General features: G+C 43.9%; 1 protein-coding gene across 2 annotated transcripts in view; it reads left to right on the plus strand.

Annotated features, from left to right (window-relative positions):
- Positions 1–16687, plus strand: part of TXNRD2 (thioredoxin reductase 2) — a 177407-nt gene that overhangs the window by 115770 nt on the left and 44950 nt on the right. For both annotated transcript variants that reach the window (XM_073559079.1, XM_073559078.1), the window contains exon 12: positions 14887–15023. In XM_073559079.1, coding sequence (XP_073415180.1) covers positions 14887–15023 — 137 coding nt within the window. The remainder of the gene's footprint in view (positions 1–14886; positions 15024–16687) is intronic.

Genomic DNA, 16687 nt, shown 5'->3' on the forward strand with positions numbered 1-16687 from the left:
GATATCCCTTATTATCCTCAAATTAGAAAACATTAGTTTATACTCTGTTCAAAAAAATAAAGGAAACACAAAAATACCACATCCTAGATATCACTGTATGAAATATTCCAATTGCATATATTTATTTATTACATAGTGGAATGCGTTGAGAACAATAAAACATAAAAATGATCAATGTAAATCAAAATTAATATCCCATGGAGATCTGGATATGAAATGATACCCAAAATCAAAGTGGAAAATCAAATTACAGACTGATCCAACTTCAGTGGAAATGCCTCAAGACAAGGAAATGATGCTCAGTAGTATGTGGGTCTCCATGTGCCTGTATGACCTCCCAACAATGCCTGGGCATGCTCCTGATGAGGCGGCTTATATTCTCCTGAGGGATCTTTTCCTTGATCTGGATTAAAGAATCAGTCAACTCCTGGACAGTCAGTCGTGCAACGTGGCGTTGGTGGACAGAACAAGACATGTTCCCCTAGATGTGCCCGACTTGAATTCTGGTCTGGGCAACGGGCAGGTCAATCCATGGCATCAATGCCTTCATCATACAGGAACTGCGGACACACTTCAGCCACATGTGGCCTAGCATTGTTATGCATCAGAAGGAACCCATGGCCCAGTGCACCTGCATATGGTCTTAAAATGGGTCTGAGGATCTCATCCTGATTCCTAATGGCAGTCAGGGTACCTCTGACTAGCACATTGCGGGCTGTGTGGCCCTCCAAAGAAATGCCTCTCCACACCATTGTTGACCCACTGCCAAATCGGTCATGCTGGGGAATGTTGCAGGTAGCAGAATGTTCTTCACGTTGTTTATAGACTCTGTCACATCTCTCAGATGTACTCAGTGTGAACCTACTCCAATTCGTGAAGAGCACAGGGCACCAATGTCGAAATTGCCAATTTTTATGTTCTCTGGTAAATGCCAATCACACTGCACGATGTTGGGCTGTAAGCACAATACCCACTTGTGGACGTTAGGCCCTCATGGAGTCTGTTACTGACAGTTTGAGCAGGCACACGGATGTTGGTGGCCTGCTGGAGGTCATTTTGCATCGCTCTGGCACTGCTCCTCCTGTTCCTCCTGTCCCTCCTTGCAAAAAGGAGAAAAGGAGGAGGTAGCGGTGCTGCTGCTGGGATTTTGCCCTCCTTCGGCCCCCTCCACTTCTCCTGGTGTACTGGCCTGTCTCCTGGTATCTGCTCCATGCTCTGGACACTGTGCTGACAGACACAGCTATAGAAAAAAATCAAAATTCATAGAGATTTGAATAAGAAGTAGGTGAACATGCAAATCCCCTTAAAAAATACAGTTTAATTCAATATTTTATTAAAAAAACACCTTCCCAGTGCAAAAAGAACTGGCAAATGCCAAAATAGAAAACAGACCTTGTCTAAAGTGCTACACAGCCCTATATTAGGCCTCGCTGATACCTTCCTAGCCGTGGAGGTTGGCACCCTAAACAGTACGATATTGGCGCCCCCACTCAACGAGGACTATCCCTCACTTCCCTAACAGTCCCTTATATCACAGGAAGGAAAACAACAATTTTTCAAATAGTGCAGAGATGAAGACAACAAAATGCCCTAGAGCTAATGCAGAAAAAAATATAATATTAAAAATTCCATATCATGATACTAAATGACATAAATACCCTAACATGGCAAGGTACATTGTTCTTCCCACTAAAGGGGATACAGGCAATAGATTACAAAAATTGGTCACTTCTCATGTCTATAAAGACCCCTCATGATAAAGGTGCATATATCAATGTGACACGAAAAATCTTCACATGGTAAAGTACATAATAACCTCCACTCAGTGGGATATGAATAATCAGATACACTAAAAAGACTATTATAGTCCCTTCTTATGCCCATAAAGAACCCTCACTCAGGGGGATTTAAACAATCAGATATATTATAAAGATTGGTCACTTATCATGTCTATGGAGAACCCTCAACGCGTTTCCCCGCCGTAGCGGTTCATCAGGAGGTATAACCAATGCTTTCACCGATATTATTGCTGCTCCATGCCTGATATCTCGATAATGGAAGCATCAGAGGTCAGACCAAGCGGATTTAAATAACCACCCTGATAAAACTTGCGCGCCACCCACCATATTGTGGCCTAATCAGTGAAAAGGTGTGGATAATTAAAGCCCATGTGTGCAGTCCAAATGTACCTGATAATCCGGTGTTCCGCCGCTGTAATAGAATTATACTTCAGCAAATAATCATTAGCGTGCGCTCCACACTGGAGCGCATCCAAGATGGCGCTGGAACTTCCGGTCATGTGATTTACATCGTGCCATAGCAGTTACACGATCATCCGGAACTAGGTAGAATGGACAAAACAGTGGGGAACCATTTAAACGCGCTCAGCAATGGAGCGCACCCAAAATGGCGCCGGAACTTCCGGTTGCCCTGTGCATCAGGGCCGGTTAGGCGACATCTCCTTCAATATGATTGAGCTGGTTAAACCAAAAACAAGGGGAGGAAATCTGGACAATTTGATTTTGAGATGGGAGTGTGAGTGGATGTTTAGATTACAATCCGTCTCTCCGGATGGGATGAATGAATATATGTCATATGCCTGTTTTATATAATTTCCTGGTTGGTAGAATGTGTTTTCTTAGTGGGTGGTGGGGGTCTTCTATCTGTCTGGCATATTGGAGGATGCTTGTATGGCATAGTCCACATTGTTTGGCGAAATAGGTTTATTATTTTCTGCGGATATATCTGTGTTTCTAAGGGTATTCATGCCTATATGTGTGTGTGAAGCTGTGCCCTGCTATGAACTGGAGTGTCTTTAAAATTGTTATGTTGTCTGGTATTCATCTTCATATTATGACACTACTGTGGGACTATATCTTATGTGTCCTGCCCCTGACCCCTTAGTCATTTATTTAATTCTTATTTTTTGGCATTGGGGTCGATATATGTTATCATACTGCGCGCTATCTGGTGGTGCGGTCTGATTGTCCGGTGAGCGTCCTGGATGCTCCATGGCAACAGCTAGAGGTGGATATGACATCACGCGACCGGAAGTTCCGGCGCCATTTTGGGTGCGCTCTATTGCTGAGCGCGTTTAAATGGTTCCCCGCTGTTTTGTCCATTCTACCTAGTTCCGGATGATCGGGTAACTGCTATGGCACGATGTAAATCACATGACCGGAAGTTCCAGCGCCATCTTGGATGCGCTCCAGTGTGGAGCGCATGCTAATGATTATTTGCTGAAGTATAATTCTATTACAGCGGCGGAACAGCGAACTATCAGGTACATTTGGACTGCACACATGGGCTTTAATTATCCACACCTTTTCACTGATTAGGCCACCAGATGGTGAGTGGCGCGCAAGTATTATCAGGGTGGTTATTTAAATCCGCTTGGTCTAACCTCTGATGCTTCCATTATCGAGATATCAGGCATGGAGCAGCAATAATATCGGTGAAAGCATTGGTTGTACCTCTGATGAACCGCTACAGCGGGGAAACGCGTTGAGGGTTCTCCATAGACATGATAAGTGACCAATCTTTATAATATATCTGATTGTTTATATCCCCCTGAGTGAGGGTTCTTTATGGGCATAAGAAGGGACTATAATAGTCTTTTTAGTGTATCTGATTATTCATATCCCACTGAGTGGAGGTTATTATGTACTTTACCATGTGAAGATTTTTCGTGTCACATTGATATATTCACCTTTATCATGAGGGGTCTTTATAGACATGAGAAGTGACCAATTTTTGTAATCTATTGCCTGTATCCCCTTTAGTGGGAAGAACAATGTACCTTGCCATGTTAGGGTATTTATGTCATTTAGTATCATGATATGGAATTTTTACTATTATATTTTTTTCTGCATTAGCTCTAGGGCATTTTGTTGTCGTCATCTCTGCACTATTTGAAAAATTGTTTTCCTTCCTGTGATATAAGGGACTGTTAGGGAAGTGAGGGATAGTCCTCGTTGAGTGGGGGCGCCAATATCGTACTGTTTAGGGTGCCAACCTCCACGGCTAGGAAGGTATCAGCGAGGCCTAATATAGGGCTGTGCAGCACTTTAGACAAGGTCTTTTTTCTATTTTGGCATTTGCCAGTTCTTTTGCACTGGGAAGGTGTTTTCTTAATAAAATATTGAATTAAACTGTATTTTTTAAGGGGATTTGCATGTTCACCGACAGACACAGCTACCCTTCTTGCCACTGCTTGCATTGATGTGCCATCCTGGATGAGCTGCACTACCTGAGCAACTTCTGTGTAGACATTGCCTCATGTTACTGTAGCAAAAACAAAAGAGAACATTCATCTCACCCCTGAGATGTAATTCCAAGCACAAGGAGGAGCACGGTTTCCTCACTGCTGCACAGCGTCCAAGGCAATAGGAAAGATAAAAGTGGATCCAGCTCACTCACAGGGCTTATTTTAAAATTAGAACATTTTTATTGGATGATCCTTAAAAAATTCAAAATGACAAAACAGACATCTCAGATGGCACAGCAATGACAGGGGGTGATGTGTAATGAGACCATACGTGTTTCGAGCAACACGGCTCTTGAACACTGGTTACCAGTTGTCATTTTGAATTTTTTAAGGATCATCCAATAAAAATTTTCTAATTTTTAAATAAGCCCTGTGAGTGAGCTGGATCCACTTCTATCTTTCCTCATGTTACTGTACAGTATCTCTAGGGGTGAGAGCAATGACAAAATTCAAAAGTGACCAAAAAAACGACCAAAAAGGATGAGACCAGAGAAATGGTCTGTGGTGACCCCCTGTAGAACCACTACTTTATAGGGGTTTTCTTGTTAATTGCCTAGAATTTCTAACTGTTGTCTATTCCATTTATACAACAGCAGGAGAAATTGATTCACAATCAGTGTTGCTTCATAACTGGATAGGTTGATTTCACAGAAGTGTAATTGACTTGGACTTACATTGTGTTTACGTGTTCCCTTTATTTTTTTGAGCATTGTATTTGGAAATCCAATATCTAGAAAGCAAATCAGTGTTTAAAAGTAAATTGTATGTATTAGATTTATAAACTGGTTGTACAGAATTTTCTTATACATGTCAAATCTACAGATCACTTTTAGGTTATTCTTCTTGTTTATATGTACATTCAAAATGGCACTAAAAAATCTAGAAATGTCTGCGTTTTCACTCTGGCAAATGAGTCTAATAAGCTGACATTTCAAGTTCTATAGAGATCAATTCAGTAGTCATCTCATAATCATCACAGGCAGAATTACACAGACAGGAAGCGCCTATATTTTAAAAATTTCAGTGATGACGTGTTGTCATCTTTTAACCTTTCCCTTATATGAGTGATCAGTCGTTCAGCATAGAATTTGTCAGTTAAAATGTAGCAATGAATGATCGTTATAGCTGACCAGTGACGCACTGTCATTTTCAGGAAAGAATTCAGCTGTTTAACATTTTCATCCTATAGCGACTAGTTCCCAAAAAATCTTTCTGTTAATGAACGTTTCTAGAATATTCCCACAATAATATTTTATCTTTTTATTGTGAGTAATAATAAGAATGTTTATTTATAGAGCACCAACATACTCTGCCTTATATTACAAATAAGAGGGTACATGTACAAACAATATCAGACAATACAGAGTAAAACAGTATATATGGTAATTCTACAATCCAGATTTGCAAGTTTACAATCTATGAGTGAGGTAAAAAGTGCTTGTATCGTGAGGCCCAGCCATCATAATGAATAATGTAAAGCTGCATGAACTGGTCACTACCTAGTTCTTGTGTATGCACAGATACAAAATGTTACTAAGTGCATGGAATGTGTGGGGACACTAAAGGAAAAAAGGAGCAGATTTTGAGGAAATATATAAATATGTGGTAAGGGAGGATTGTAAACAGTTAAAGGGGTTATCCGGGACTTTAATTATTTTTGTGTTAGCATCTACCTGCCTTGTTAGTTCTTAGCTCCATACAAAATAATAGTTCTGAATTACACCTATAAATTAATTAGTTGATGTCATGGCTAAGCCTAAGAAAATGTGTTCTTTATCGCTTCATTGGGGGACACAGGTAACCATGGGTGTATTCTGCTGTCGCTAGGAGGCTGACACTATGCAAATAAAGTAAAAATTGGCTCCTCCGCCGTAGTATACACCAACTGACAGGCAGGAAGTACTTCAGTTTAAGCTTAGTGTCTGTAGGAGGCGGACCTGGATCTAACACCAGATCCGCAGTGTTTATTCTTTCACAGGATTCTGTGCGAATTTATTAATCCTTTTCCCTTTGTTTTTCAGATACAGCTCGTCGGATAACAGGATGCAGATTTCTCACCCTGTTTTCCCATATTTAAGCGACCGAGAGAGCAGTGTGGTATCACCCACATCGCCCACTCTCTGACCCGCTGGCAGGACTTTGTCCCCTGTCCCCCTTTTGGGGTGTTTCAGGGTGACGCTTGGTGGCCAGTCTTTGCCTATTCCCCTCCTCACCCCTCTCCTCGGAGAGGGCTGAGAGGAAGACTTCGGTCACCGGTGGTGGCCTTCCCCCTTCTGGTAAGGGGTTGACGGTGCGGGAAGGAGGATTTTCATTCCCAGGACCCTCTCACTTCCGAGGGCTCCTGATGCGATCCTCATCTATTAAGAGGAGCAGGATTCAAGCAGGTGGTAAGGCAGCGAGCCCCTCTTCCCCCCCACAGCAGCTCCCCTCGGCAGCAACCCCCCGTTTACCGGTGTATAGGTCCCCGCTGTAGATGGGCCACTTTCCTCCCGGCTCCACCTCAGTTCAATTTTCGCGCCTTTTTTCTCATTGCGCGCGGCCCCGGCATTTTGCAGGCTTTCTTCCCTTCGGCCATTTTACGTCAGGAGCACGCCCCCCAGCATGTCTCCTATCAGCTGCCCTCGTTGACCAGACACGCCCCCCGCTTGGCGTGTTTAGTTTGCCCTAGCCATCTTCTATGCTGGACACGCCCCCTCCGGCGTGCCATATGATCTCGCCTTTTCCACCGCCGGGCACGCCCCCTATCTGCGTGTCACCCCCGGCGTCGGCGTTTGTGCCATTTGCAGGTCGCACACGCCTCCTCTGCTTGTCAGCCTATCAGGCCTCAGCTTTCGTCCTTCGCACTCTTTCCTGCCCGATGGGAGGTGGCGCCGGGCCAGATAATCCTGGCTAGGTCCAGGACACGCCTCCCAGCGCAGCTCCGGCCGGATCACGCCCACCGCTCCGCAGCGTGACACTGTACCTGTCTTGGCTCCCCCGGTCCGGTCACTACTGGCATCCCCCGCCATGTCAGCCATTAGGAAGGGCACTTTTCTTTGTTTTTCGCCAGCTGGCACATTAGCCTGAGACGGCACGGCTTATCTGGTTCCTTCTTGTAATTGAGACCCTGGCTTTGGGCCTTCTTTCCCGGTCTCCACGTAGCCCCGGCCTCAGGCCAGTCAGTGACCCTCAGCCAATCAGTGCGCACCCTGCGCATTACCAGGCCAATCGGCGTGCGCCTTAGGCTTAGCCACGCTTTGTTTGTTGGACTATTCAGTGAGTGTGCCTCTCTAGCTCTCTCTCCCTGTCACCCGAGACACGACCCCAGTATATTGTCTCAATACCTGCAAGTTTGTGATCATACACTATCTGTAGATTTGTGCACTGTCTGTCACCATCTGCTTCAGGACCCAGATGGCACAGCAGGTGATGTGCCACTGTCTGTAACAGTGGACAAAGATTCATGCATCGCCAGCGGGCACAGCAGGCACCCATCTCTATCCGGCACTGGATCTGGGAGACACTGCAGCCTGAGCAGTGACAGCGCCATCTCTAGTTTCAGGTAATACCAGCCCAGGCTGGTTGTTTTTTCTACTTCATAGGGGCTTATCTATCCCTGGCAGTAGTCTTTGTCTCTGCCTTTGGCCACCATCTGTATAAAAGCAGTGGCCTTCTGACCAGACTGTGTTATTTATGCCCGTACTGCAGCTGTTCCACCGTGTCTGCCCTACAGCAGTCCCCTAATGCCCGGGACAAGAGCACTCCCCGCCCTCCAGAGTGGGCTGCTGCCATGTCTCAATCGATATCCGACCTGACAAGTTTCATAGTCCACGACCCAGGTCCTGGAGCGTCTGTTGCATCGGTCTACTGCCACCAGTGCTCCGAATACCTTTTATGGTGATTCACACGCACCTGTCTGCGATGGTCACAAGGACATATCTGGTACGGAACAAGGGAAGCGAGCCCAGGTCCCTCGGCATCTGCCCGGGAGGACGGCACTCCCCTCCCTCCGGAGTGGGCTGTTGCCATGTCCCAGCCGGACAGAAGATTCAATTTCCAGGATGAATGCACTCCTCACTCCGGAGTGGGCTATTACGTTGTCTCAGTCGGTCTCAGACCTGACTAGAAAATTCAGAGTCGCTTTTGCAGGTCATGGAATGTATGCCGCATCTCTCTGCCGCCACCAGTGCTCCGAACACCTCCCATGGTGATTCGCATGCTCCCGACCATGACCTCCACAGGGACAGATCAGGAGAAAAACCTAGGAAGCGGACTGTCTAGCTCCTCAACCAGTTCACCGGGCCCCCCATGCAGAATGCCCCTCTCTACCCGTTCCCCCCTCCTCGGAGACGGACGAAGCTTCTCAGTCATAGTCTGACTCGGACGCGGATCAGACTTCTGGGATGCTGGACATGGTAGATAGCCTTATATCGGCTATTGTTCAAACCCTCGATATAAAAGAGGAGCAGCGGCCGCTCAGGACGTCTCCGTTTCATTCAGATGGGTGAAACGTCCTTCCAGCATTTTTTCCCAAAGAGTTTGAGGCTACCACCTCTAGACACTGGGAACATCCTGGCAATAGCTTCCCGGGAAGAAAACGTCTGGATACTCTATACCCTTTTTCTTTTTTTAAACTCTTTTTTTTTTTTTTTTAAGGATTCCACAATATAGTATATCAAACATAGAACATTACAATATAAAGTCAGTTATTCATAGTGACATAACCATGATATCACATTTCCAGTAATAAAAAACAAATAAAACATAGTATTCTACACAATACATTATACCATTTGTTGCATCTTCTAGTTTACAGGGTCAATTTAAGGATCTGTGAGCTCGTATCAGATCAGAGTATAAAAGATACACCTTCCAAAATTCACACAGATCAAAACTTGCATGGTCTAGAAGTGATATCAGAGATTATATCTCGAAATCGAAGAAACCATAGCATTAGGAGCCAAGTGTGTCAAAGGGGAATCGCACCACATTTCCCAAATCTTATGGAACTTCTGGGGACATTTTCTGTTTTTACACAGTATGTTCCCGTAAGGTATTATATCATTTACCAATTTCTTCCATTGATTAATTGAAGGGGATTTCCCTCCCATCCATCTCAACACCACTGCCTTCCTAGCCATAAATAAAACCTCTCGAAGAACTATTCTATCATAATGAACCCACATTTCTTCATCCACAACACCCAAGAGACACAGCTCAGGAGTGCATTCAATCGGTATTCCCAATATTCGTTCTAACGTATACATGACATCACACCAATACCCCCGTATGCTACCACAGCTCCAGATAAGGTGGCAAAAATCTGCCCCTGATTCCCGACATCTATGGCATTCATCCGTTGCCCTTCTACCGAATTTATGAAGTCTGTATGGGGTCAAATAAGACTGGTGAAGAATATACAATTGGATTAACTTGTTATTTGCAGCTGGTGATACCATCGTGTGTGCCTCCAGGGCATCATTCCATTGTTCATCAGTGATAGACGTTATCAAATGGTGCCACTTACTTTCTACAGCGAGCTGAGTGGATGCGATTTTAAAATTCAATAGAAAGGTATAACGAGAAGAGATCACCCCCGTAGGTCCCTGGGTGGATAATATTCCTATCAATGGATATTTAGATATTCTCATTCTAGGAAGCGGGAACTGGTACACTACGGCGTGTCTCAGCTGCAGATATCTATAGAATTCTCTATGAGAAACTTCAAATCTCACATGTATTTGATCAAACGATAATAAAATTTCATTTTCAAAAATCTGACTAAGTGTTATTATTCCATTCTGTTTCCAAAAACGTGGATCTTGTAAATTCCGAAGGTGTGGGTATTCGGGATTATCCCATATCTGAACATCTCCAATCTGATCAGTGAATTTTACAATACGCTTACTTTCTTGCCAAATTTGTATCGCTAATTTATGCGCAAATAATCCCTGGGGTGGTCTATATGAACCTTCCAGTATTGCCCACGGTGCATGCCCATCCAAAAAGTGCATGAGATGTGCCTCTGCATTACTGGGCCTATGTCCAATTAACCACTGTTTTAAATGACACAACTGACCAGCCAAATAATACAAATACAAGTCAGGGAAAGCATAGCCACCCTGGTTTTTGGGCCTCTGCAGGGATTCAATAATCAATCTAGATCTTAACGTTCCCCATACAAACGTTGCTATCATGCTATGTATTTTTTTAAAGAAACCCTTGGGAACCCTTATTGATATGTGCTCCAGCATACATAAACTTTTGGGGAGGATTATCATTTTTATCAATCCAATTCTACCCGCAATAGACAAGGGAAGCCGGGACCATGTCTTAAATTTTTTCCTCATCATGTCTTCCAGGGGGTATATATTATCTTTAAGATCATCGATCGGGTTTTGATTTATTATGATACCTAAGTATTTACATTTTTGTACTACCTGTAGGCCACATAACATAGACACAGTTATACTATCCACTAGTGGCATGATCGCAGATTTGTCCCAGTTGATTTTAAGACCTGATAGTTCTCCAAATTAGTTAATGAGGTCAATTGCCCTTTGCAAGGATTGGTCTATTTTATCCAGAAAAAATATTAAATCATCAGCATATAATCCCACTATCCATCCTGGAGTTTATATTGATTCCCTCCACTCTGTACCCTTTTAGTTCAGACCTTGTCAGCATATGGTCCGATTTCCCTAAGGTGGATCCGCCTTTTTTCACGCTTAGCCTCTCAAACAGTTCTGTCCAGTCCTGATGCAGCGTCTCTCAAGGATGCTACGGACAGACAGATTGTGGCATTAACTGTATCGGCCTTGGAGGCATCATGCACTTCTCCCTGATCTAATTTAGCCTCCACTTGAGTACCGAAAGCCATATCGGCCTGGGCCAAGATACTTCGCCGGGGCATTATGGCGGCGGCTCCTACAGAGGAGCTAGCAGATCTAGCACTGGCCTGCCGTTCCAGGAATACAGGCTCTTTGGGACCATACTGGTCCAGGTCACTTCCGACGCCACCAGAGGTAAAAGCACCTCTCTGCCTTTCCTCTGGCGGTTCCTTCCAGCAGGACCGTTCTTCTCCACAAAGGGAAAGAAGGAAACCTTTCTTCAAGCTATTCCTCACTGGAGGCCTAGGACCCGTCTAAGTCCTCCGGATCCCCCTATCACAGATTTTCCTCTAATGACAGGTCACCCCTTCTTGGTAATCTTTCCATGGTAGAAGGCAGGTTTCTTCTTTTCAAGGAGACTTGGTTTTCAGCGGTCGACGACGCCTGGGTCAGGGAGATCGTTACACCTGGCTACAAAATGGGATTTTCTTTGCCCCCAGGAAGACGTTTCTCCTTCCCTCTAAATCAACCCTCTCATGGGTTCCCCAAGCCGTCTCTTCCCTGCCTAAGCTCAGGTGTCATTGTACCCGTTCCTTGGCACGAACGGTTTTCTGGGTTCTACTCGAACCTCTTCATAATCCCGAAATAAGATGTTTCTCCCCGCCCGATCTTAGACTTCGAGCAGTTGAATGGCCACCTTCGGATTTGCCTTTTCAAAACAGAGTCCTTGCGTTCTGTGATCCCCTCCATGGAGCAGGGGGATTACTTTGCTCTGTGGACATTCAGGATTCTTACCTGCACGTTTCTGTTTGTGTACAGCATCGGAGGTTCATTCGGTTTGCGATACAGGAGCACCATTACCAGTTCACGGCACTCCAGTTCAGCCTGGCGTCCGCTACCAGGGTCTTCACGAAGGTCATGGCGGCGGTCATGGAAACTGTGCCTTATGCCCAGTTTAACACCCGCCCTCTTCAGTTGGTCCTCCGGTCTACCTAGGACAAGAGAAATGTTTCCCTGGCTCGGCCAGTGCTTTTACCTCTCAATGTGAAGCAGTCCCTCTCTTGGTGGACACTAACCATCTCTGCAATGCGCAGGAGGTCATTTCTCCCGTTCCGTTGGCAGATCATCAATATTGATGCCAGTCTTCAGGGTTGGGGAGCGGTCTTCCTTAATCTCACAGCGCAGGGTCGCTGGAACATTCAGGAGACTCTCCTCCCATCAATCTCATGGAGATCAGGGCAATTCTTCTTGCACTCCTCCGCTGGCAGTCTCTCCTCGCAGGCAAGCCAGTCCGCAGTCAGTCGGGTTATGTCACAGCCGTGGCTTACATAAACCCCCAAGGCGGGACTCACAACACATAGATCAGGGTAGAGGTAGCAATGATCCTGCGTTGGGCGGAAGGCCATGTTCCCGCCATATCAGCCGTCCACATTCCAGGGGTAGACTACTGGGAAGCCGATTTTTTGTATCATCGGGGGTTCGCGTCAGGCGAGTAGTCTCTGAACACCGCCGTCTTCGGCTAAATTTGTCGAAGGTGGGGCATTCTGGATGCCCACCTAATGACTTCTCAAACGAACCAAAGGTTCCCTGGTACGTTACCAGGTCCCAGGATCTGATGGCTGTCGGTTGCGACGCACTTGTGATTCCGCGGTCCTATTTTCAGATGCCTTTTCTGTCCCCGCTTCTTCCCTTAATCACAAGAGACAAAAAAAAAAGATCACAGTCAAGGGTTTCCAGTAGTCCTGACAACTACAAGCTGATAAGTCAGACCTGGTACCCGGAGCTGGCGTACATGCTCATGGACGCCTCCTGGGGCTTTCCAGACCGTCCGGATATTCTTCCACAAAGCCCCTCTCCTGCCACAGTTCACAGTCATTTTAGTTTAACTCCATGGCCTTTGAGGCCTACTTCTGAGGGGGACTGGGTTTTTTCCCATCAGGTCATTCTGACCATGCTTTGATCGAGAAAACCTGCATCCTCAAGTTTCTACGACAGTTACTGAAGATCTGATTCAGGTGGCGTAAATATGACTATTTGGTTCCGTTAGCCTTATTGGCTACCAAGAAGAGATAGCAGGGGAGTTTTGATTTGGCAGCATTATCCTGCCGTCCTCCGTTCCCTTTCCACGTTAGTGCATACATTGTCCTTTCTTCTCTAGGTCCCTCTTGCCCCTCTCCGGTCCATACTTTGGATAACTCCTGGGGCAGTTTCTCGCTAGGCCTCAGCATTAGAGGTTGCAGGGCCGCGACCTAGTCATCTCTGCACATTTTTGCAAGTTTTACGAAGTTCATACTCATGTCCGACGCAGGCCTAGCAAGGAAAGGTGCTGCAGGCGGCGGTTACACACCGGCCAGCCTCAGTCCTTTTTTCTCTGCATTCTTTCTTTCTTGGGTACTGCTTTAGGACGTCCCATGGTTGCCTGTGTCCCCCAATGAAGCGATAAAGGAAGAAGGATTTTTGTTACTCACCGTAAAATCTCTATCTTGGAGCCTTCATTGGGGGACACAGCACCCTCCCTATTTGATTGTACTGGTTTTAGGCCTACGTGCCTTGGTCGTTGAGCCGGTACATATGTGGAGTTTGTTGCTTGCTTCTCCTACTGCTTTAACACTTAACTGAAGTACTTCCTGCCTGTCAGTGGGTGTATGCTACGGAGGAGGAGCCTGTTTTTACTTTATTTGCATAGTGTCAGCCTCCTAGCGACAGCAGCATACACCCATGGTTACCTGTGTCCCCCCAATGAAGGCTCCAAGAAAGAGATTTTACGGTGAGTACCAAAAATCCTTCTTTTTAGGGCATTCTTCATACTATAGACTATGGGAAATAGCCAGATTTTTCTGGGGTAATGCATTACAGAAAACTGGTGTAGCGCGAGAAAAGTCTCAGAGATGAGAGTCATAGGTTCAAATTATTCAGGATGTTAGTCTTCGATCATTCTCAGAACTGAGCATGGTTTAGGTGGTAGGCAGGAGATGTAGGGTGGTGCAACATTCTGAGAACTTTCTGGGTTGAGAAGTTTATTTTGTATTCTATAGCAGATGGGACGACACCATGACATTGTCTGGCGCAGGGAAGAGACATCATAGTGCCTGGTTGGAAATATGAGCCTGGCTGATGCATTCAGGAAAGATTCGAGACAGGACAGTTTAGTGAGTGGAAGACTGATTACTGGTTAGTGGCATCAGTGAAGACGAGAATGTATTGGAGTGATAGTGAGAGTTGTGGTGAGAAAAGGACTCATTTTGGAGATGTAATTGAGGTACAGGTGACGTGCGTGTAATTCGATATTGGGAGTAATGAAAAAATCTGTGTCAAATATGGGTAGGTTCGTAAAGGGCAGGAACACAAGAAGTTCAATTTTGAAAAGATTCAATTTCTGATAGAGAGAGAACATGACCATTACTGGTGTTTTGTATTAGTCTGGGGTTGTGTTGAGCGAGTATGGCACTTTTCAATGACTGCAACCTTCAATATGGACTAAAATGTGTATTGCTGTCTCTGTAAAACCATCAGGCTACTTCTGTCTAATATGGCTCTCCACCTTGAGTGGTGAAACAGAAAATTGATTTCAAAATCCATCGTACTCTTGTGATATTTTATATACTCCTTTTGAAATGACATTAAAAATGTTTAATATGTTTATAAAAAGAAAACGTTTACCTTTTTGAAGTGCCTTTATAATCTATTCATTGTCGTATCATCTAATCAAGCAATCTTAGTCTGGATCCTATGTTTCCATGTTTTCCATTGGTAAGCTTTGTCTTGTATATATTGGGAAAGCCCTTGGTGACATATATTTCTGTTCTCTAGGTCGTGCCCCTGAGACAAAGTCTCTAAATTTGGACAAGGTTGGTGTCACTATTAAACCAGAGACTGGGAAAATCATTGTTGATAACTTGGAATCCACATCAGTCCCCAACATATTTGCTATTGGTGACATCACTGAGGTATTGTATAACTTATAGAAAAGACCAGCGATTTGTCTCTTTAGGTGGGTTCTGTGTTTTGAATACTCAGGACATCAATGTAAAGTCCGTTTTGGGTGGAGTCAGAGTTGATGGAAATGTATTATAACGTGGCTATAAATATTATATATTATTCACACCTTCCCTCTCCATGGGATGCCATTATGTGATGGTACGGTTGAATGGAGCAGGCTCAGCTCCTGCGCCCGCTTCTCAAAAGCATCAGACCCTAGTAGCAGGGGCTAGAGCTAGCTCCAATTACTGCTGTTAATACCTTAAATTCTGCTATCAATCACTGACAGTGGCTTTTAAGCAATACGATCCTGCCTGGGTGGCCTCTCTATCCACCTATCACCCCTCACTTAGTGAAGGTCCCCGTAGCTACCAGTCATGTTGTTTCTTCTACCCCAAATTGATACCAATGAAATCTACTGTTTGGCATGACAAGTTTTCATATCGTTCCATCAACATTAAAAAACACAAAAGTTAAAGTATCGGAAAATAGGGATACCAATCAAAACTATTCTTACAAAGTTTTGAATTTTTTTAAAGCACTAAAATGGTGAAAAACACTATGCATGTTTAGTATCATCGCAATCATATCGACCTGTAAAATCTGTGACATTTTTTGCACATAATTAATCTTGCAAAAACAAAGCCCAAAAATGATACAAACATTGCATTTTATTTAGTCATTTTTCCTCATTTGGAATATGTATTCCTGTTTTTCATAGAAAAGAAAAAACAATATGCATACGAAAGGGATCACCAAATATAATTCAATTTTATTTAGAGAGCTAGCAACAAAAATTATTAAAAACACTTAAAAAAAAATCCAAGCAATGGAATGTTCAGTTGATCTAAGAAAATAAATATTCACTTGTTAATAACACAATCCTAACAGCTAGATAGTATAATAAAAAATGATATAATCAAGATTAATGTACAAATCAATATCCCATACATACTCCTAGTTGTAAGTGAGCTCCAAGGTCATAATATCATAATCCAAATGTCTCCCAATATATCATGGTTAACAATGTAGTCACAGTATATGCTGTCAGCACAATGGGAGATAGAAAAAATAAACTCAAAAAAATGAAAAAAGCAAAAAGTCAAGTAGCAACCTAGGAAAAATAGGGAGTGAACAGCATGGATATTGAGGGTCAAACCCAATGTATGGAACCAGCTGAAGTCTTACCTTTAGAAAGACATGGTGGTGTCGATACGAGTGGGTCCAGGTCTCCTCTTCAGCTGGTTCCATACATATGGATTTGAACCTCATTATCCACTCTGTTCACTCCCTATTTCTCCTAGGTTGCTCTTTGACTTTTTTATTTGTTGCTTTTTTAATTTTTATATCCATAAATTATCTATCCATAAATATATCTCTCCATAGATATATCTATCCATAAATATATCTAGACCATACAAAAATAGGAAGGCAGCACTTGATGGTATTATGCTGTTCCATTTTTTTACATACATAGATATATCTATCTATCCGTAGATATATCTATCTATCTATCCATAGATATATCTATCCATCTATAGATATATCTATCCATAAATATACCTATCCATAGATATATCTATCCATATAGGATCCAAAGAAATTGGATCCTATATTGTGAAGGTTTGGCACA

This window comes from Dendrobates tinctorius, unplaced genomic scaffold (genome assembly GCF_039654945.1).
Source record: "Dendrobates tinctorius isolate UK_male_01 unplaced genomic scaffold, ASM3965494v1 ptg000265l, whole genome shotgun sequence".
Lineage (NCBI taxonomy): Eukaryota > Metazoa > Chordata > Amphibia > Anura > Dendrobatidae > Dendrobates > Dendrobates tinctorius.